The sequence below is a fragment of the Apium graveolens genome, chromosome 2, assembly GCF_009905375.1.
Source record: "Apium graveolens cultivar Ventura chromosome 2, ASM990537v1, whole genome shotgun sequence".
NCBI classification, from domain to species: domain Eukaryota; kingdom Viridiplantae; phylum Streptophyta; class Magnoliopsida; order Apiales; family Apiaceae; genus Apium; species Apium graveolens.
Window position 1 is genome coordinate 5,895,241 of NC_133648.1, and position 21,757 is coordinate 5,916,997.

Sequence of the window (21,757 nt, forward strand, 5' to 3'; positions counted from 1 at the left end):
ATGTTGCAATTTAGTGTAAATCGTACAACTGTTTAGTTTGCATTTTATGTTGCATCTTAATTTGCAAATATGATTGTATTTTTGTGATATTAGTATTGACCGCGCAGGGACACTCATTTGCAATCACATATATGGTTGTTATTTGCTAGCAGTCCCAGAAATGGTTGCAAATACAACCTCCATTCTTTTGCAATTTTTTTTGAATAATAGTATTTTTGCATTTTTTTAAAAAAATGACAGTATTTTTACAAAAAAATTATAAAACTTGGGTATTTACGAAAAAAGCCCTATAATAAATGATTCATTAACGAGTAAAATTGATCAACTTTTCAGAAAATAATCACATTTCCTAATTTTATATAAAAATTAGGATAAACTTGTCCTTCACCCTATCTTATAAGCTCAATTATTTTGAGTTATTTTGATTCCAAAAATAAATTTAAACAAAATATTCACCAAGTTTACACTAATTATATATTTTTATTTGAAAAAACAATATTCCAAGTCTGTCCCATAAACAATGCTATCTGGTACAGATTTTGCGCTCATCCATGATCATTTAAAATACCCCCCCAATTATATCAGCTTCTCTGTATCTAATTATTTTACTCACAAAATTCACCAAAACTCCACCCACTCTCACCCATTTATTCATTCATTCCTCTGTTACTCCTGCATTTTCTTCTCATCTATCCCACCACAAAACACACACTAAACACACTGTTCATTTCTTGGCATTTCTCATAAAAAACCCACCTTTTTTTAGTACAACTTTTCATTTTTCTCACTGAAAATCTTGGAAAGTTTGCTCCTTTTTCACATTTCTAGAGTCTTTGGTACAAAAAGATAAACCCCTTTTTGTTTTATTGATTATTATCATCAAAAAGATTGATTCTTGTGTGTATAGGTTGTGTATAATGTGGGAAAGACTGCATTTTTGGTGTGTGATTGGGAATTTGGGCATGATTTGATGGAACCCATGTTGTTATTTTGTTCAATTTGTTATATTTCATGGAGTTTTTGAAGATTTTTTCAAGTGGTCAATGTGTTTATATGATTGTTTTTAACACTAGACTGAGATTTGATTTGTTTTTTCTTCAGGTATGTGGACCCCTCTTTTTTGGTTTTGATTTGTAGTTTAGTTATGTAATGTTTACTAGTTCTAGTGATTTGTTGTTTAGATTGTAAATGTATTGTTATAAATTAAAAGATTGGTTTTTTGATGTTAATGGTTTGGATTATTGTTTTGGTTGGTGTGATGATGTTTTTAAATAAAGGGTGAATTTTGGAACTGACACTTATATTGTTCATATACTGAATTTCTGTTTTTTTCTGGTTTTCAAGATTTGTACTAGTTGATTGTGAACAGACATGGTTTCTGTTTTGGTAAATTAAGATAATTTAGCTGAGTAAGACCAATTGTTTGTTTTTATGCCAGCTCATCGGTGTTCTTTCGACTTTTTGGTAGGACAGAAATGTGTTAGTTATTTTGGGAATTGTTTAAGATTGGGTTTTACACTTTCTAAATTTGCGTGGTATGAAGGCAGAGGTGTTGTTTATCAAAGTAAAGTAATTGGATATGGTAGTGGTTTATCTTGAGGTCAGGAAGCAAATGTTAGGCTTGTTCTTTGGGTTTGCGAATTTGCAATCAGTGACTTTGAGTATAATATGTTTCTACTAGTTTGTACTCAAATCTCAATGGCATTTTGTTTTGTTGGTAGGCTTACTTGTTGTCCTCGTGTCATTCAGATTTTATTGATATTGGCCTGGTTTGAGTCTGGTTATGTGATATCCCACGAACACGGACTGCAGTGGCAGAGCCCAGAAAAGGGAACCAAGAGCATTATATCCCATTCATGTATTCATGATCAGATTATTGAGCAAAGGAAAAGACCAGGGTTTAAGGTTTATTCTGTAACCCCACAGGTTTATGAGGAGCCTGGTGTTTCTAAACCTATTCATAAATGGGGAAGGGCATTGCTTGAAGCTTCCACTTTTTCAGGACAGCAAGAAGATGCAAAGCAACCTATCAGAATTTATTTAAATTATGATGCTGTTGGTCATTCACCTGACCGGGACTGCCGTAATGTTGGTGAAGTAGTGAAGGTTTGTATTACCATCTAGTATGAATTTCTAGTAGGGCCATGGATCATAACTAATATAACTATGCTATTATTTTATTTAGCTTGGAGAACCTCTTGCAACTTCTCATGCAGAAACACTTTCTTGTAATCCTCATGGTGATCCTCCTATCTCTGGTGACTGCTGGTATAATTGCACTGCTGATGATTTAGCCGGGGAAGACAAAAAGTACCGTCTTCGAAAGGTACTAAGGTGCATGCTGCTGGTTAATCTACCTATTTTTCCTTCAAAATTTATGTGTATTGCTGAAAATGGTGGTACATTAACATCTTTAATGTCATATACTGATTCTATAACGAGCTGTGAAAATGAATTGATCTTGGACACGGTAATACGATTTTTAGCTATCAGGCACATGCATATTCTAGTATGTAATATATTGTTGGCAGCTTTAATGAATAATTTGTATGTATAGATGAAAACTTATACGAATTTTACCACTGTTTTTTTTTGGTTTACCTACTTTTATTTTTGGTCATATAAATGCGTAGGCTTTAGGGCAGACAGCAGAGTGGTTCAGTAAAGCCTTAGCAGTTGAACGTGTCAAAGGGAATTTGCAGCTAAGTGGATATTCTGCATGTGGACAAGATGGAGGTGTGCAGCTTCCAAGGGAGTATGTTGAAGGTATTTGCAGTCGCATCAATGTTTATTTATTACTACTATTTATCACTTTTTCCTCTTTTTATTCTACCTAAATTATTTATAATTTTAGATTACACCGCTCGTAAATGCACATATATGTCTATGCGATAATTTTGTAAAGCGATCCTTGTTTATTGTTTATGTATTCTCCAGAGGGTGTTGCTGATGCTGACTTAGTCCTTTTGGTAACTACTAGACCTACAACAGGCAACACCTTAGCCTGGGCAGTGGCATGTGAGCGTGATCAATGGGGTCGTGCCATTGCAGGTACCTTTACTTATGGTGAAAATTTGCAGGCACGCACATTTTGTTTTTGCCTGCACTTTTTGTTTCTTTAATGGGTATAAAGCTAATTTTTGCAAGTTTTGTATTCAGGTCATGTGAATGTTGCTCCTCGTCACTTGACTGCTGTGGCAGAAACCTTACTTTCAGCAACCCTTATACACGAAGTGAGTTTGTCTTATGATTTGGGTGTGACATTTTTTTTTGTTTTGACTTTTGCAAGTCAGACTAATCAATGTAAAACTTATGTAGGTGATGCATGTACTTGGATTTGATCCACACGCCTTTGCACATTTTCGGGATGAAAGGAAACGACGGCGTAGCCAGGTAAAATCAGTTGCAACTTGCACTCATACATTATAATTTGTTCAATTCTTATGCAATTAATGTGACTTTTCCTTATACTAGTATACTAAAATCTAGATTGCTGTGTGTTATATTACTTCTGTTGCCAGTGATGAATATTGAATTGATGAGTCACAAATTTCCTAGTATTTTGCCTATATGAATTATCAATTATGAAATATGTTTAAAAAAGACATGTATAACATGTTAATCTAATAATGAGGAATGTAGATTGCTAGCACTTCAGTTAAGCCTTTTAATGTTTTTAACTACCAGGCAAATGTACTCTGATTTTGCAATATTAGAAAATCATCTCAGAAGCATCATCAATATTTGCAATTCCGGCAATAGCTGTTGACTATATGTATTCATATTTAAAATCAACCAGATTGGATTTTGGGCCTGTTTGGGGTTTCTTAAAATATGTAACCTATGACTTAAAGTTGAAAAGTGTCATATAAGTGATATGAACATCGTAACTTATAAGTTATTTAAGTGTTTGAATAATTTTACGTATAAGTTACTTATAAGTTGATAATGTGTTTGGTAAATCATAACTTATAAGTTATATTTTTTTTTAAAAAAAATAATTAAAAAATAATATAATAATTTTAGTACAAGAATAAATAATTAAAAAAAATTAAATTTTAAAATAGGAAAATTGAATTACGACTTTTATTCATTTTCTGAAAGATGACTTAATTTTTTTTGTTGCACGAGAGGTTACTTCTGGTTGTATTTGAGGGAGTTATATGAGTACGTAGTGTATTTTAGGGATAGAATTAATAATTTTTTAATCAAGTCGTGTAATTACTGATGTACCCTCGTGTATTCACACTAAAAAATCTTTGTACACACCTAACTTAGATGAGTACGTACTTAGGAGTATTAAGTTCTTTTATAATTAATTTAAATAACAAAACGAGAATGATGAAACTTGAAAGTACCTTATGCTAACATTCTAATTTTACAAGATATGAGGCAGTAAAATTCAGTTTCTTAAATTTGCCAAACAGGAGGCATAAGTTGGATCGGTCTTTCTCATCATTTAAGTTGTCCGGAATGGATTCCCAAACAGCTACTTATATCTATAATGTGTAGAAAAATAACTTATTACATTCATTTTTCATCTTTGACCACCATGGCTAGTTAGGATTGTATTCTGTAGTTTCTTTTTCGAGAATCTTGCTCTTTTCTTGTTTCCTTCAACAGAAAAAGAGAAGACTTCAAATTTGACCTCAAGTCTGATATACTATTTGACAAAAAAAAAGACGATTTTTGGTTGATATTATTATTTTTATAACCAAATTGGTATATGCATGTCTAATCCATCCTGAAACAAGAATAGGGAACCAATCACTCTGGAAGAGACAATATGTTGTACAAATGGTTGTTCATTATCTCAAAGCATTTGAGATTATTATTCTGCTGCAACACCATCTCGAAGTTTTCAAGATGTCACTTTATACTACGTAGGAGGGAAAGAAAGTATAATGTCCACCAAGTATATAGTTGCAAACACTTCTTAGGGATTGGTCGTACTACTGAAATTGTTTCTTTTTTGGTATTATTATGCTTTATCTAATCATTCTAACAATCAACTTAGTTTCCCTTGCATATCCTTTATAAATTCATGCCTACCAAACAATTATGCTCCGGCCAGCTTTCAGCCAAAAGTAACTCTTGGTTAATATTTTGTTCATTCTTAGGTTACTCAATATGCAATGGATGAGAAACTTGGACGGATGGTAACGCGTGTAGTGCTTCCTCGTGTAGTCATGCATTCACGCCATCATTTTGGGGTATTTGATTCCTATTCTCCCACCATATTTGTGTGATCTCTTGATCTGTACACAAATGTAGACTACTTAACAAGTGCAGAGTAGAACTTTATAGATTACACAAATTGGTTTTTAATTTCCCGCAACACCTTAACTGAAGAACACCCCGGAGTGCTAGATAATAACTGTATGTATTACTATTGAATAAATATGGGTAGCTCTACCAAAAACTTGAGTGTGTTCCAAATTTCCATAAAGCTAAGAGGAAAACACATGACTGGATATCGTATACATTCTCACTAATAGAACCAGTCAAATGCAAGTCTATAACGTATCTTTCTTAAAAGCAGCACCTTACAAATATTCCAACACTACAAAGATTGAGGCTCATTAATTGCTCTATTCACTGCATAACATTGCTTTCACAAATGTTCAATGCAGACCTTCTCTGAGAATTTCACTGGTCTAGAATTAGAAGATGGTGGTGGCCGCGGAACATCAGGTCAATTATACGAATTGTTTTATTCCTCATGTAATCTTCCAATTACTTGTTACAATGGTTAGCATTGCCTTCACTATTAAGACTGGTTCAGATACATTTGCATTGCATGCATTTAAGGGAACACATTAGATCCCCACTTTTGCATCTTATAAATGAGGAGTTAAGAATCCTTTAATTATTAATTATATGGTACTTAAACCAACATTTGACGGCCTCTGGAGTTTGACTATTGTAGTGTAACCAAAAAGCTGCTGACTTGATAGTTTCTTTCCTATGCATCACTGTCTTCCACTAACACATTTCAGACATTATAGTTTATAAAGACTTGTAGGGGAATACCTACTTGGTAGACTGTCATCGCCGAATATATTCTAAATCAACAATCATATTTGCAATTGCATTGTATTAAGTAGAAGTTGTTTATTTTCACAGGATCCCATTGGGAAAAGAGGCTTCTGATGAATGAAATTATGACGGGCTCAGTGGATACAAGGTCTGTTGTTTCTAGAATGACACTGGCTCTGCTAGAGGATAGTGGGTGGTACCGAGCTAATTATAATATGGCTGATCGGCTTGATTGGGGACGCAATCAAGGGACTGAGTTTGTTACCTCCCCATGCAACCTGTGGAAAGGTGCATATCATTGCAATACAACACAATCATCTGGATGTACATTTAACAGGGAAGCTGAAGGTTACTGCCCAATCGTATATTATAATGGTGACCTTCCCCATTGGGCTCGTTATTTTCCGCAAGCTAACAAAGGTATGTTCTGAAGTTCACGATTTTTCCCATTTTGATTCTTCTTTTCTTGTATATATTTATGACCCCACTGTTGTTTTCCAAATATGACAAGGCTTACATAGTGGTCAGCTTTTATTGAGCTTAAATACATAAAGCACGATGATTTATGGTTTTCAATGCAGTATTACTGTTTTGAATCGACTTAGATTATTAATACACACATTGTACTAAAAAATGAGTAGAACACATAATCCATGGATGTATGTACGACTTACGTTAAATGACACACTTGATGAGTTACATGTACCTTTTGCATCTGCTATCTTTGCCTTTGGTAGTTGTCTATATGTCTGTAAACTCTTCTCTTTGAGGAAACCAGAACCTATCTTGCACTAATTCTAGTATGAAATAAGCAATATCTTTTGACGTTTTAAGCTTTCATCTCCTTTATTTAAAATTATCGAGACAACAGAAACATTAAGCAAGCGGAGCTGATATATGCTTACTCTTCTAGTTTAACTTACAATCTTATGTAACATTATTATGACTGAATGATTTGATTCTAGACCATTCTTTATGGTTTCCAGGGAAAAAGAACTCTTGCAGAAATTTTGTTACTACTTCTTGGACATGTTTACTATATGCATATTTTATTTATTTATATATATATATATATATATATATATAGAGAGAGAGAGAGAGAGAGAGAGATGTTCCTAAAGTTAACTTTTGGAAAATCATCTAAAGTCACTAGGATTTTATATATAAAGTTGAATGTCATTTTTGTAATAATAGCAAAAAAAAAAAAATTCACTCCATGTATTTACAAATAGCCTTGATTTTGTATAGAAAAGTAACTTAACTTTTGTTAATTGTCTAAAGTAATTTTGTATAGAAAAGTAATTTTACATTAGGTAATTATTTAAAGTTAACTGTAGGATCATTAAGCCTATATATATATTTATATATATATATATATTTGCGGAATGTCTTTACAGAAACAACCTCTCTATTCCGATTGAGATAGACTGGTTATGTGTCATTAACATGTTTCTGAGAAATCTTATTATTGTTTATATATTTTACATCTTGAATCATGCAATATGTTTGACTATCTGTTGACTTTTATACCTTTGAAACTGGTCCCATCGCAGGCGGACAATCATCTTTGGCCGATTATTGCACTTATTTTGTTGCATATTCAGATGGTTCATGTACAGATGTTAACAGTGCACGGCCACCTGATAGGATGTTGGGTGAAGTTAGGGGGAGCAGCTCAAGGTAAAATTTTCTCTAGAACTTAAATAAATAAAATTAGAGTTGAATATTAATTTTGATAGTTATCCTCTTCATTGATCTCTATAGGTGTATGGCCTCATCATTAGTCCGTGCAGGGTTTGTAAGGGGTTCTAGTGCCCAAGGGAATGGATGTTATCAGCACAGGTGCAGAAACAACTCATTAGAGGTAAACTCTCTTAATTTCCAGTGTGTGATTGCGCACCCGCATGCAATTTCGTGTTTGTAATATAAGGCTCTTATAAATTCTTAAGTTAGTAACTGGAGCTGGAGGCTCACTACTAAACCCACAATAAGACAGGGCTCGGGTTTATGTATTGACAGTAGTGGTCATCTACGCTATTAATTGTAACAATTCTTTTAAAAACAAAATCAGCCGACTTCATAATCTTGTGCTCTGCAATTTAATGACCTCCAAAGTACTCTACTTTCTCTGTCTTATTCATTCAAAAAAACATCAAAATTATAAGGGAAGAAGTCCTCTTAGACATACTTATGTCGGCAGGGTCCACACATCTTTTCTGGGTAGAAGATAAGAGGGAATGTGGAATAAGGGGCACGGAAATGTTTTTTTGGATAAGGGAGTTACTTTTGTCAAGTCTAAGTTATAAAGCATCAAGTAGTTTCGCAAGTCATGTCACAATATAGTACCTTTTTTGTACTGTCCCTGCCCTCTGTAATATGAACAATTTTTAAATCATAAATGCATTACTTCAGTACTTAGATAGTTGAATACATGCTAACAAAGATGATTGAACCCCACCTTAAAGTGTAACTTTTCAATGTACAGCAACTGAACATGCAATTACTGTTTTTTATGCACCTGTTCATATAAGTTTGAACCTTTACTCATTCTTGTCATGGTAAATGTGCTCTTTTTAGATTGCTGTTGATGGTTCTTGGAAAGTCTGCCCTGAAGCAGGTGGACCAATTCAATTTTCTGGATTCAATGGTAATTTAGTAACCAATCATCTTATCTTGATCCTAGTCGATCTCCGTATGTATGCATCTTTGTGGCTTCTTTATTATTGATCTTTTCCTTTCATGTTCTTCAGGTGAACTAGTTTGTCCAGCTTATCACGAACTATGTAGCGTAGATCCAGTTCCCGTGTCTGGTCAGTGTCCAAATTCTTGCCATTTTAATGGAGACTGTGTCCATGGGAGATGTCATTGCTTTCTTGGCTTCAGGGGTCCTGATTGTGGCAAACGTCAGTTCCTTAGATTCTATTAGCCACTTTACATTCTAATTCCAATCTTCTTGTCTTCAGATTCTTATTAAATTTTTATCTGCAGGTTCCTGCCCACGCAATTGTAGTGGGCATGGCAAGTGCCTGACAAATGGTGTCTGCGAGTGTGATAATGGTCACACTGGAATTGATTGCTCTACCGGTAATGCTTTTCTCTGCACGTTTTGTGTTGTAAATTTGTATTTTTCTATACAGCAATCAGCATGCCATAATTTGCAATCTCCTTCAGCTGTAAATATTTAGATTGTTGTCAGTAGACTCGGTACTTGGTCAGCAAAACAATTCATAATTATATGAGTCATATTTTCTAATGTGAAATAATAAGTCATAACCATGGAATAGTAAAAGAAATAAAAGAAGAAATTAGATTCGTAAATGGCCTGTCGCGGATCAGTTAATTAGGTGATTAATGGTCGTGGGGGACTCAATATTTGCTAAAATAGGTAATTTAGCGTCTAGGCACTTTTTGTGAGGAGGTTAATGCACCTTCTACAGATAATATATCATGATAAGGAAATAAATAATAACAATACTAATATAAACGTGCTAGATTTTGTATGATATTAACATCTATAGGGTAAGTTTGTTCAAATGATAATTGATTTATCAAATCTTAAGCAGCACTAATTGAGAACTTTCTATTTTGTGCTTTAGAAACTCTTTTCCCATATGTATATACAGTGCTACCTACTTTTTGTTAGTTTTGTCAAAATAAAAAAATTAACATTTGCCTTACCTTTAAGTAATGTGCTGGATCTGACACAACATTAATGCATCAAAGAGTTCTTTTAGTCGTGCAAAGTTGTTACTGAAGTTTCTTAATTATTTACAACTTTGCTTAATATAAATTGACATGGCATGCAGCTGTTTGTGATGAACAATGCAGCCTTCATGGAGGTGTCTGTGATAATGGAGTCTGCGAGTTCCGTTGTTCTGACTATGCTGGCTACACATGCCGAAACAGCTCAATTATTTCCTCTAGTCTCTTAATATGTAAAGATGTGCTAGGGAAAGATGCATCCGTTCAACATTGTGCGCCTGGTGAACAAAGTATACTGCAGCAGCTGGAAGAAGTGGTTGTCAAACCTAATTACCATCGTTTATTTCCTGGTGGACCTCGGAAGATTTTCAATTACTTCAGAGGCGGGGACTGTGATGGAGCTGCAAGGCGGTTAGCCTGCTGGGTATGTTGCTCTAATTCTGTATACTCTTTGAAGGAAAGACTGATCCTGATCATTTTCCTTGCTTGCTTATTTAATTATGCTTCACCCATATATATACATGGTAAATGAATGCAATGCTAACAACATACCTAGTGGTTCACTAAAAAGTATTGTGGTGTAACTAGTAATATCCATTGTAAGTTATTTTGTTTCCTAACTGACATTTCTTTGACATGCCCCCTTGGGCGAAAAGCATGAAAATTATGCCTTCTCATTGACTGACACTGACATATATAAATTGTCTCAGTAAAATCCAAACATCATTTATACCTATTAAAGCTCAACCTATACTAAGCTAGGACTTCTTATCAGATGATGTACATCGTAAAATAGTAACATAAATATGATCTTTCAACATTTTTTTGTAGAGGAATGTGTTCAAATACAGACTTTCATAACCTACAAATCCTACAAACCTGCAGAATTCACTAATAACTACACATGATGCACTAAAAGTGTAAGCAGAATTCACCAAACATTTTGTAGATAAAAAATGCAAAGTTTGTTTATATCAATAAATTGCAATTGTATTTATAATGTAAGTATTGTATTTTAATCGATATACATATTTGTGTTGCAAACACTATTATTAATACATTTATTTTCCTATTTTTTGGTGTATTTAAAATCTATTATAGTGTTACCATGTCGATTTTGGTGAGTTATGAAGGTTTGTAGTGGAACGTGGCCCTGTTTGCAGATATTTTGTTAAAAGTGTTGTGCCGATAGATGTTGCATTGTTGGTTTGCAAACTACATTAAGTTGCTTAAAATCTTGATTTTTACTGACTAGCACAGTTCAAGTAACGATTGACAAACATTAGCATACAATTAATACTGCTTGGCTCAGGAAAGCAAGTTAGAAAAAAACTGTATCGTCCCTCTACATAAGTTACAAATTAGCATATCCAAGGCTAAAATGTTCAACAGGCTGCTTTATGTTGCCACACGGTGTTTACCCTTTTTGTCTTGAATTTATTTTTTTTGACTTGTTTACTCCAGATATCCATTCAGAAGTGTGATGAGGATGGGGATAATAGGCTGAGGGTGTGTCACTCGGTCTGCCAATCATATAACAAAGCATGCGGAGCAACACTTGATTGTTCAGACCAAACTCTGTTCAGTAATGAAAATGAGGGTGCCGGTCTGTGCACGGGATATGGTAAAACTGAAGACGGCTTTAGTGTCTTTTGAAGCAGCATCAAGTTAGTAATAATTCAGAAGGAAATTGCTGTAAATTATAGGCAGAATCAGCCCCTAATTTTATCTATGCTCTCTTTAGGGGGGAAGGGGCAGAGGGCTGGGCTAGAAGAAGTTGCACACTAGTTGCACCACACGTGCCGTTGAGCAAAGTTTGTGATTCAAACCCGAGATTCATATAGGTGGGAAATATAACTATGCTTTCAAAGATGGAAGACCAAAATGTAGAGAAAGTGGAATATTACGGAGATAGGAATATACAAATTGAGAGGATAGATTTATTGAGGGGGAGTGATGAAGAGTTTTAGGCCGAAGGCCTGAAGAAAAAGCAGCAGATTCGAGTAGTTTGTAATGTCTGTTTATGTACTGCTTTTCATCTTCACTAAGTTGAGCTTCTATATTTTTGTGGAAGCTCATTGCAAATCAAATTGTAGTTATTTTATTGGGTTTACATGTGAAATCATTTTGGTGTTTATAATAAAGCCACACTATACATAACATATTATATTTTAAATTATGGATTGTTATTGCTAAATATAACTAAATAATTTATTAGCAGAATTCGACTTAACATAATCATTGGAAGCCAATTATATACTATGAAACCAAGTACAAAGAGTTTCACATTTTGAACCAAAGTAGTAGTAATAATTCTGCTGTTCCCATGATTAATTGAGCCAAGTGCTTAAATATTAATGTCTCTGTTTGATGTGCTGGAGCTGTTTTATCCAACTTTGGTAATAATCAATTAAAAAATTAGTCTTTGATATAGGTTATAAATAAATAAATCAGTGTCTAGTTAATTCAACTATCACTTGATTTTCCTGACAAAAAATAAAAAGTAAAAGTTTCATTTGATTCCCCAATCAAATTCCTTCAAATCATGCTAAAACAGAAGCCCTGAAATGTAACAAAAGAAAGAACAGACCTATTTCTACAAGGAGAACTGCAACCAGCTCTTGTATTATGAACAAAGTGACAATCTTTTATCTAAATATCTTCAAGCAGATATGAAACTGTAATTTCAACACAGTCCCACACTAAGAAATTCCGACAAATACAGAACAATTGAACACGGAATGATACTGAACAATGTTTTAGAATTTACAAGCAAATAGTTGGTCCTAGAAACTACAAAAAGCCAGTACCATTTTGGCACTTTCGCAATAATCTTTTCCTATCCTATGCTATTTGTATTTCCTTTGAAATACGGCTGCTTTGACATAATCTAGAACTGGTATTGGTCGAATACTGAAATATGTAGCAGAAGCAAGGGATACACAAGAGAGACCTATGTATATTTTGAACCAGAAAGATGAAAAAATGGTAAGATATGTAAATACAACAGTCACAGCCACAATTACTGTGAAATTTACCAGACATTTTGCTGTTGAAAGTTCTTTTTCTGTTCTCTCTCTAGGAAAATGACCTTGAGAATTGAAATCTAAGAGCAACTGGTCTTTGAGAACGAATGTGTCCATCAGCCAAGTAGCAACCTCACTTTCTGAAGTGGGGATATCGGCAACAGGTATACGTCGAATATGAATGTGAACTTCTGCAGGATCCACACCGAAAACATTGTCCAAGAAAAAGGGGCACTGGTGTTTGTAGGCAATAGTCACGTCATAAACTGAGACACATCAAGAGCAACTAAACTAAGAACTGGTCTTGGTCTCATTATACATGTGATGTGGTGCAACTAGCACCAATACTAGGTAGAGAATATTTTTCGAGCTGTTAACCATTCTTGATTAAAATCATAAAGCAACTGCATTTCTTACCTGCCTCAACTTATACATGGGAGTAAGAAGTAAAATCACTACCAAGGAACCATTGGAAATTAAGTTTAAACAATTTATAACAATAATATAGAGAGATAGAACCACACACGATTGAAGGCAGTTTTGTCGTTAATGTCTTAATCCACGCCCACTTCCCAAAAACTATCAAATCTTACAGTTTCAACTTCTTAAGTGGGATCAAGAGTCTGAATGGTCCTGCCTTCAAAACCACTTACACGATTTCTCAACTCTCCATAAAAATTTAGGAAGTAATCTCCACTATACCACATCATCTAACCACCTATATACAAGACCCTATTTGTGGAGTACGGAGTACCAACATCTCTATCAATATGAGACTCTCTGTTATGCAATAACTAACAGATTTAATATTCATACATATGATTATATAACCAATTTCAACTCAATATTCTTACTGAAAGAGGGCATATTAGCATTTGTGATTAAAAAATAATGGAAAAGAAACTCTGACGGCAAACAATAAGAGTGAAGAAGATATGTTAATTAACCACCGAACATGAACTTGACTCTTTGGAGAAAGTGGCTCGAAATTTCCTAAGCAACATCAATCTTGGGCTGCTAGATGTCTCAATTAAGTCATTGAAAAACAGTCATCAACATCTTTTCTTAAAGGTAAAAATATATAACAGATAATTACATCGGACACAAGTATGCCGAGTGAACAGATAAATACAATTATATTCAATATGGTCAGTTGGCACATCACGATGTCTGAGTAAAAAATTATACCTGCATCCAAGGAGTTTCCTAGAGTTTCTAAGCAAGCATGAAAACCCTTTGTTTTAGGAAGGAGCACGTTCTTCAATATAGGTAATCCATTGTCAGCTGAAAACTTTTGACTCTTTTCACACTTCTGTTGTCTGTATGAACGAATACAGGAATTTTTTTAATTTATAATACATTACTACCCCACAAATTACATCTACCATATTGTACTAATTTGGGCATATGCAAGCTATATTTTTGTGTTTCTATTTCAAAAATGTAACATAACATCAGACCAGACACTTGAGGAAAAAGTACTAGAAAATGTAACTTCAAATACCAAAAAAGTACAATACAAAAGAGTAGTGCCTTACGTAAAATCAGTTCCTTCTGGAAAAACAGCTAGCCATAGTGGATCTCTTGGATCAGTGAAAGTTGAAAGCCTCTGGCGCATGGTCGATTCATCAATTTCCCACTTCCTCTCAACTGATATGAATTCAAGAACATGAAACCCCCAACCCAAGATAGGTAATTTCATCAGACTGCTCTTAAGGACATACTTAATGCACCCCAGGGACCCCTTTCGGACAGCAAGATCCCATAGATACATCCAATCCACCTCGGTTCTATGGTTTGCAATAAGCAAAACACGTTCCCCTGATGGTACAGTCTCTCCAGAAAAGATCACTTTAGTTTTATTAATATTTTCAAACAAGAAGGGCCACAGAGCTAACCAATGACCAAATATGAATGACACTACTTTTCTGCTGTAGTGGATGCTGAAGAGGCGCAGCAATAGGAAAGCCACAGGTCCAAAATAAACCATAAACATGAATGCCGTAGAAAGAAAAATAACCAAACATATTATACCCCTCAATATCCTTAAAGGAGTTAATGGTCTATGCTTTAGTCCGGTTGTGCTGGGGGTCTTTGATGCTTCCATCTTCCTCCAGATACCGTGACTTTGATTCTCCCCCTATAAGTCACTGTAGCATTTGCGATGTAAAAAAGAGTTTCTTATACTATTATAAAAAGAGTAACAAGGCAACCTCTAAATAACAATGGGAGGCAAGATATACACAATCAAGATGGGAGAGACTAGTAGAACACCTCAACGGGACACCAATAATCATTCAAGGACCATGTAATTTGTCTGCTGTATCACAGGTTAAAAGAATAGAAACAAAACTTATACCACGGATATAACTTTCCTAATGGGTTGAAGGTGAATTTTCTAATAGTCTCCTAAGAGTAGGACACAGATAATAATCACAAATTCATGCCGTATACACCACAAGAGAAGCAGTATCAATTTCCAAAAGATCTACAAGGAGTTTATCGACAGTTAGAAGTGATATTGTGACAATTAATTCTAGTAACATGTGCAATTGCACCAATTTTTTATGGGACTAATTAACAGCATCACTAAAAAAATTCCTGCTTTCAACTGAATTGAAAAAGTCAGACTCTACTTGTTGATTATTCAGATTTCTACTATCAAATATAATGGATCAGCATCTATAATACGAAAGCTTGTTTCAATCCAACTTTCAATACTTTTTGATCTTTATGATTTAATCTGCACCCTAGTTTGAAATGGGAGATTTACAAGCAAAAACGTGCTTCCTGTTCATTACAAAAATTAGTCAAGAACTTAAGATAGAAGTTTGAAGCAATTAAATTGACATAAAAAACCAATATAACAACAATGTTAAAGAGAAACTTATCATAACCAATTAGTGTCTAAAACTCCTAAGCAACATCCTGAATTTCGGCATCATAACTAAATCTTCTTGCAATTACATAAAATCACTAAAATTCAAAACCAATTCTTATAACACTATAAAAACTACCACTACACTAGTCTGCAATTAATTTACATTAAAGACTGCAAATTCACATCAAACTTAATTTTTTCTAAAAAATTTAAAAATCAATGGAACAGTAAAGTACATAAATTGAACAAAAAAAACACTACAGTTAAAATTAAAACTGCATGAAGGGCATTTTTATAAATGGAAACAAATCTATGCATCTAATCAAACAAAATCACATACACAAAACATAACAAAGAGACAAAAAGAAACATGGGTAAATCAAGAAACAGAGAGAATTACGTACCAGTTTAGAAGTTATGTTAAAACATAGTACTACTAATTTGTTTTGTTCATTTAAGGAAGTGTTGTGTTCTAAATATAAGAGTATTAGTACTAGACATGAAGTTATGGGGAAGTGGGTTTCTTGTGTTGTTTTAGATCTGATCCACTGCTTCTCCCCTTCTGTTCCTGTTTTGTCTTCTGCCGTATGTTTGGTCACCCTCCTCCTCTCTTTTCCTTTGCCACCTCTACATATATTTTAACATTCGAGATTCTCGTTAAATAATTGTTACGACATATTTTACCGTAAAATAGTAATAATTTTTATTTTATTTGTTTGAATACGATTGACAGAAAACAAACTCATAAAAGTATGTAATAATAGTCGAATGTAAATTATGTTGTTCAACTCAGGATTAGTTGAATTACTGTAAACTGAATCGATTATTTGTTTAATAATTTATTTATTTTATACAAGTCACGTGTTCGGATTACGTTAACGCCTATAAGATATGGCACAACAATCGTAATCGTATCCGGCAAGATTCTAAATTTTTGGATAAAAGAAGATGTGTGATGGTAGGTTTCATTATTGTCACTTATTTTCTCTTTGTATACACTCAAATTTGGGCCACGGCTAGGGGATAAACTCTTTTAGATACCAACCGTGAGCAGAAGAAAACAATCTTATGAGTTACAAAAGGAGAGAAAATGTATGTGGCTTCCATGCTGCAGCTTGTTGTATGGAGCACTTCAGATAATAAGATTTTTATATTTCTTTCTTTTAAAGTGGGCAACAACTTCAAAATAATATTAATGTTAGGTTGTTAGGCGAATATATTTGGATAAAATTATTGTTCTAAAAATTTCCGATAAATCCCCGATTCAACTGATTAATCTCCTTTAAAGTATTTGACCGATTCAATTTTTGAAATTCGATTAATTCTTACGAATTTTTTTTATTGAAGTATATATAATTATTTATTAAAACTAAAATACTATATTGATTTAAATATGAATAAGTATAAAAATTATGATATAATAAATATATTTGTTAATAAATAACTAATATAATGATAATAATATATTAAGTATAATTTAATATTTTAATACATACGATTTTTACTCCAATTAATCCTTTCGATTAATTCCCGATTTTCGATTAATTCTAAATTGGTAACACGACCGATATTCATCGATTCCCGATTTTTACAATACTGGGTAAAATACATTTAACAAAAAAATGTCTATCCATTTTTATTATTTTTTTTGTCAAGTAATCTTCATCGATTGAATACACTGGTATTCAATCATTTTAAAAATAATTTGAAATTTTGGTTTATTTAACCAGGAATTTAGTAATCCTTTAAAATTTTAAGATATATTTATTTAGGATCATACAAATTTAAAAAATGGATGGCATTGGTTGAAAAACTAAAATACCCATCATTTGGGAAAAAATGCTCAAAATATCATTTGACGGAATGTTCCGCCCAAATTACCAACTAAACACGCATGTAAAGGATGCGTATGCGAATTTTCAAAATTTAATAAATAATACGCATGTTCAACATGCGTATTCACATTTTTTTTAAATACGCATGTTGAGCATGCGCATTCTTTATAAAAATAAAAATGAATACGCATGTTCAAACTGCGTAGTGTGTATTTTGAACGGTTGTCACGCATCTGAGTACTTTGGGAGGTTGAAGTCCAAAAATAGGGTATTTTGGACATTCTTTTATTTAAAATTCATAGCTTTTTTCTTCTAGATTTATAGATTGATGGATTATAAATAAATTAAAAAAATATAAGATAAGAAAATGTAAAAAACGCGGATTCCATTATTTACATGTGTTGATAATTGATAAGTTAGTCAAACATCGTGGGCTACAACAGTAATTTCGTACTGCTAAACAATAAGCTCATACTTGTTGGGTTTTCCAAGTAATTTCTCCTGGATCACAGCTCCCAACTTTAACACTTGACATTAATAAATAATTTCAACTGAAACCTGTTCAAGACATTTGGAAATTTCACTGAAATGTAAAGTCTGTTACCCAGAAATCGGCATTATTTGTTACGGGTGTTTTCGGTAATTAATCGGATCATTTTTAATTAATAAAATATAATAAATGATAATATGTAATTTTATTTAAATTTCGTTAAGTTTACATAAAATTTATAAAAATATTATCAAATATCATTAGGCTGCTATTGATATTTAAAAGGTTAATAATCTTGTTAATCAATAAAGTCAATTTAATGTATCAAGTTGGTTACTAAACTGAAAACAGTATTAAATTGGTTCAATGATACCGTTTTCACCGTTTTCAGTTCAGCGACCAAGTTGATATATTAAGCCGATTTCAGTGTTCAACAAAATAATTAACCTGATATTTAAGTGTTAAGATTTTAAAAAAATACATATCTTTATTTCATATTTGATATTTAAATAATACTACTCACCATTAATTTGGAAATTAGTATGCCAATACACACTATAATATATAAATTTGTGATGATTTTAGCACAGCTACAAGAGTTGTGAGAGTAATTTAATTGTAGATATTATTATAAATTTGTATAACTTTTGGAGTATGTAGGAGAATATGATAGTCAATTTAAATAAATATTAGCTTTACAACTCATACAATACACGAGTTTTTATTATTATTTTTATATTATTTAAAATTATAATACATTTTTTTTTTAATCATTATCTTATTAGTATATTTATATATAATAATTTAATAATATAATTATTTATGGTTGGGTGGATTTGAATATAAATTTTAGATAATGTATAAATAATAATATAAATATTTGCTGTTGGTGGGTTTTGAACCTGAAATTTTGGTATAATATAAATAATAATTTAAATATTTGTTGTTGGCGAGTTCGAACTGATAGTTGGAGTAGTATATATTCTTTTAGTATATGAATTTAACGGTCATGATTACTTAGATTAAAATGATCTGAAGGTCATAAATAATGATAACCAAACCAACCAAGAAAAATCATACTCCTTCCGTCCCGTCGATTTATATACTTTTACTATTTGCACGCATTTCGAGGCCTTTATAAAATATAGTTTCGTAATGTTTTTTTCAATTTTTTTTTTTGAATAAAAGTTTAAACATGAAACTTTTATTCAGGAAAAAAATTTAAAAAATATTGTGGAATTATGTTTTAAATGAGCATTGAAAAGCGTGCCGAAAAGTAACGTATAGAATTTAATGGGACAGAGGGAGTATCAAATTATACTCAATTTCGGTTATTGTACTATAGTATAGATATTATTATTAAATAATTAAATATTTTTAATTGTTTTGATTTTTTTTTAAAACTAATTCCCAGCCTTTGATCGATTCAACCTATTCTTTCTCGAATTGAATGATTAATCTCGTCTCGCCCGATTTTTAAAAAACGGACTTTGACCCGATTTTTTCATAAATCGAGACAGGACTCGTCCAAATTGCAATTAATCGATTAATCGGCTGATTTTTAGATGACTGAAATTTTTAAATATTTCAATCAAAAATAATATATTATAAAATATATTTTTTTATTTTAATAAATAAATTTAATTTCTTTAAATAATATAAATAGATTTTTTTTTTCCGGAAAACACTATAATTAGATTTTAGTTATAATCATAATCGCATGTATGATTCGTATCGCAGAAAAATGAAATTAAACATGTAATTATGGATGAAATGAGAAATTGTGGATAAAACCTTAATAACAATAATAAAATAAAGTTTTTTTTTCAATTTTTTTTGTATTTCTAATTTTCCCAAACTGTAAATTTTGTGAACTTGATTATTTTACCGGATGTAATAATAATAGATAGTAATAATTTTTTTGAAAGCAGATAATAATAAATTATTATTAAATAATAAAGAGGATGATATTTTTACCAAACCTTGTAATCTGTGGATTTGATTATTTTACCAGATTTGCCTTTGCATCTTCCTTCTTGTCAACGGATTCTCAAGACTTCTACACATAAAACACATAAAATATTAACTTACATATTATACACACATATTTTGTTTCTATAACCAAAAGGGGTTGAGTTATTTTTCATCATCTCGTGATTTCTGCTTTCTTGATCGATCGATCTTGCAGGTCGGTCGGTCTCTGAATCTTTAGCCTAAAGGTTAGTTCTTTTTTGCTCTTTTATTCATAAAAATTTAATCTTTATGTATTTTTTGTATGTATAATTCAAGAACTTTGATTTGTGTTATGTGTTTGTTAGATTTGATGTTGAATCTGATCTGGGGTTGTTGAGATTTTGGTAAAGTTGTGAGCTTTAGTGTTGTTACATTAGATTCTTCATTCTTGTGTTTATGGTTTGTAAAAATTGGATTTTTATGATGAAATTTGTGGTTTTTAGGTGTATTTGAGGTGGGTTTTTGATAAAGATTTGATGGTAATTTGTGTAGATTTAATGTGGGTTTTGTGATTATAAATGTGTTTGTAGATGGGGTTTGATTATTTTTTGTTTTAGAAGAAATTGATGGTTTTTAAGGTGGTTGAAATTTGGGGAATTTGTTTTACAGGAAAAATTAAGACTATTTGGTGATTTTTCGAGATGTCTAGGGGGTTTGGGGAAGCGGCAAGCTTGTCGAGTAGCTCTTCTTACTCTGCGAATAATGCTGGAAATGGTGATGCTGGTAATTTTGAGTGCAATATATGCTTTGATTTAGCGCAAGACCCGATTGTGACTCTATGTGGTCATCTGTTTTGCTGGCCTTGCTTGTACAAATGGCTCCACATTCACTCCCATTCTCAGGAGTGTCCTGTTTGTAAGGCGCTTGTGGAAGAGCATAAGCTGGTTCCTTTGTATGGAAGGGGAAAGAATTCGACAGACCCGAGGTCTAAGTCGATACCTGGAGTTGAGATTCCTCAGCGTCCTGCTGGGCAGAGACCGGAGACAGCTCCTCCACCTGATACAAACCATTTTCCTCAACCAGGATTTGGGTTCATGGGTGGGTTAGGAGGATTTGCACCTGCAGCCACTGCGAGGTTTGGTAACTTTGCAGTCTCGGCAGGTTTTGGAGGTCTTATTCCGTCTTTGTTTAACATTAACGTGCATGGGTTTCCTGGTACTAATGTGTATGGTGGAGGAACTACCTTTCCTTATCCATATTCAAGTCCGTTTCATGGGGGGCATGCACATGGATTTCCTCCTCGGAGGGTAAGCCCAGAAGAGCAGGCTGATTTCTCTCTGAAGTTGCTGTGTATGGTAGTTTTATTTTTTGTAGTTGTAACTCTTCTATGGTCTTGAGATTATATTGCAACCGTTGTCTGATCGTTAGTGTTTTTGTCGATGTTGACTCAGCTCTTGCATTTCAGTGTAATTTATTTATTATCATAATTTTGCAAGCATTCTTGGTCGTGTGCTGGCTGAGCAATTGTTTATATTCTACCTGTAAGAACAACCAAGGCTTTTCTTTGTTTCCAGGATTTGTTATTTAGACCAATCTCTCGCTAAAGTTCTCTGCTTGTAATGTAACTGACTCCCTACCCCGATATAGAAGTCAATTGTTCTTTTGATCATACCCTGTCAACCCTAAGAACCAGCTTCATTACTGCTGGGATATGTAGTAATATACATGTTAGTATCTAGCTATGAAAATCATTACCTTCGTAGATCCATATTTTCAGGAGAGTTATACTGTAGAGCGCTTCTCGTGTCTTTGTGTTGCCCATGTAATTAGC

At 32.9% G+C, this 21,757-nt stretch overlaps 3 protein-coding genes across 4 annotated transcripts; 2 read left to right on the plus strand and 1 right to left on the minus strand.

Annotated features, from left to right (window-relative positions):
* The first annotated feature begins 565 nt into the window (after positions 1 to 565).
* LOC141706802 (uncharacterized) lies at positions 566 to 11,908 on the plus strand. Its single transcript, XM_074509638.1, has 17 exons — positions 566 to 1,101; positions 1,750 to 2,106; positions 2,186 to 2,326; positions 2,634 to 2,766; positions 2,938 to 3,051; positions 3,160 to 3,233; positions 3,319 to 3,393; positions 5,121 to 5,213; positions 5,634 to 5,694; positions 6,127 to 6,459; positions 7,593 to 7,719; positions 7,804 to 7,903; positions 8,617 to 8,686; positions 8,790 to 8,942; positions 9,028 to 9,123; positions 9,846 to 10,165; positions 11,206 to 11,908. Exons 1-17 carry the CDS (start codon positions 1,012 to 1,014, stop codon positions 11,395 to 11,397), a joined length of 2,529 nt encoding a protein of 842 aa, XP_074365739.1. The 5' UTR covers positions 566 to 1,011; the 3' UTR covers positions 11,398 to 11,908.
* Positions 11,909 to 12,459: 551 nt separating this feature from the next.
* On the minus strand, positions 12,460 to 16,269 carry LOC141706803 (putative 1-acyl-sn-glycerol-3-phosphate acyltransferase 4). Of its 2 annotated transcripts, none has more exons than XM_074509639.1 (4): positions 16,053 to 16,269; positions 14,306 to 14,917; positions 13,956 to 14,086; positions 12,460 to 13,033 (listed from the first exon to the last, which is right to left on the minus strand). In XM_074509639.1, exons 2-4 carry the CDS (start codon positions 14,872 to 14,874, stop codon positions 12,591 to 12,593), a joined length of 1,143 nt encoding a protein of 380 aa, XP_074365740.1. In that variant the 5' UTR covers positions 14,875 to 14,917; positions 16,053 to 16,269; the 3' UTR covers positions 12,460 to 12,590. The 2 variants fall into 2 exon arrangements, with proteins under 2 accessions (XP_074365740.1, XP_074365741.1); XM_074509640.1 differs by having other exon boundaries at positions 14,306 to 15,557.
* A 3,692-nt stretch (positions 16,270 to 19,961) lies between these two features.
* On the plus strand, positions 19,962 to 21,519 carry LOC141706804 (uncharacterized). The gene is made up of 2 exons (XM_074509641.1): positions 19,962 to 20,192; positions 20,596 to 21,519. The coding sequence occupies exon 2, from the start codon at positions 20,628 to 20,630 to the stop codon at positions 21,321 to 21,323; it is 696 nt and encodes a 231-aa protein (XP_074365742.1). The 5' UTR covers positions 19,962 to 20,192; positions 20,596 to 20,627; the 3' UTR covers positions 21,324 to 21,519.
* Positions 21,520 to 21,757: the final 238 nt, after the last annotated feature.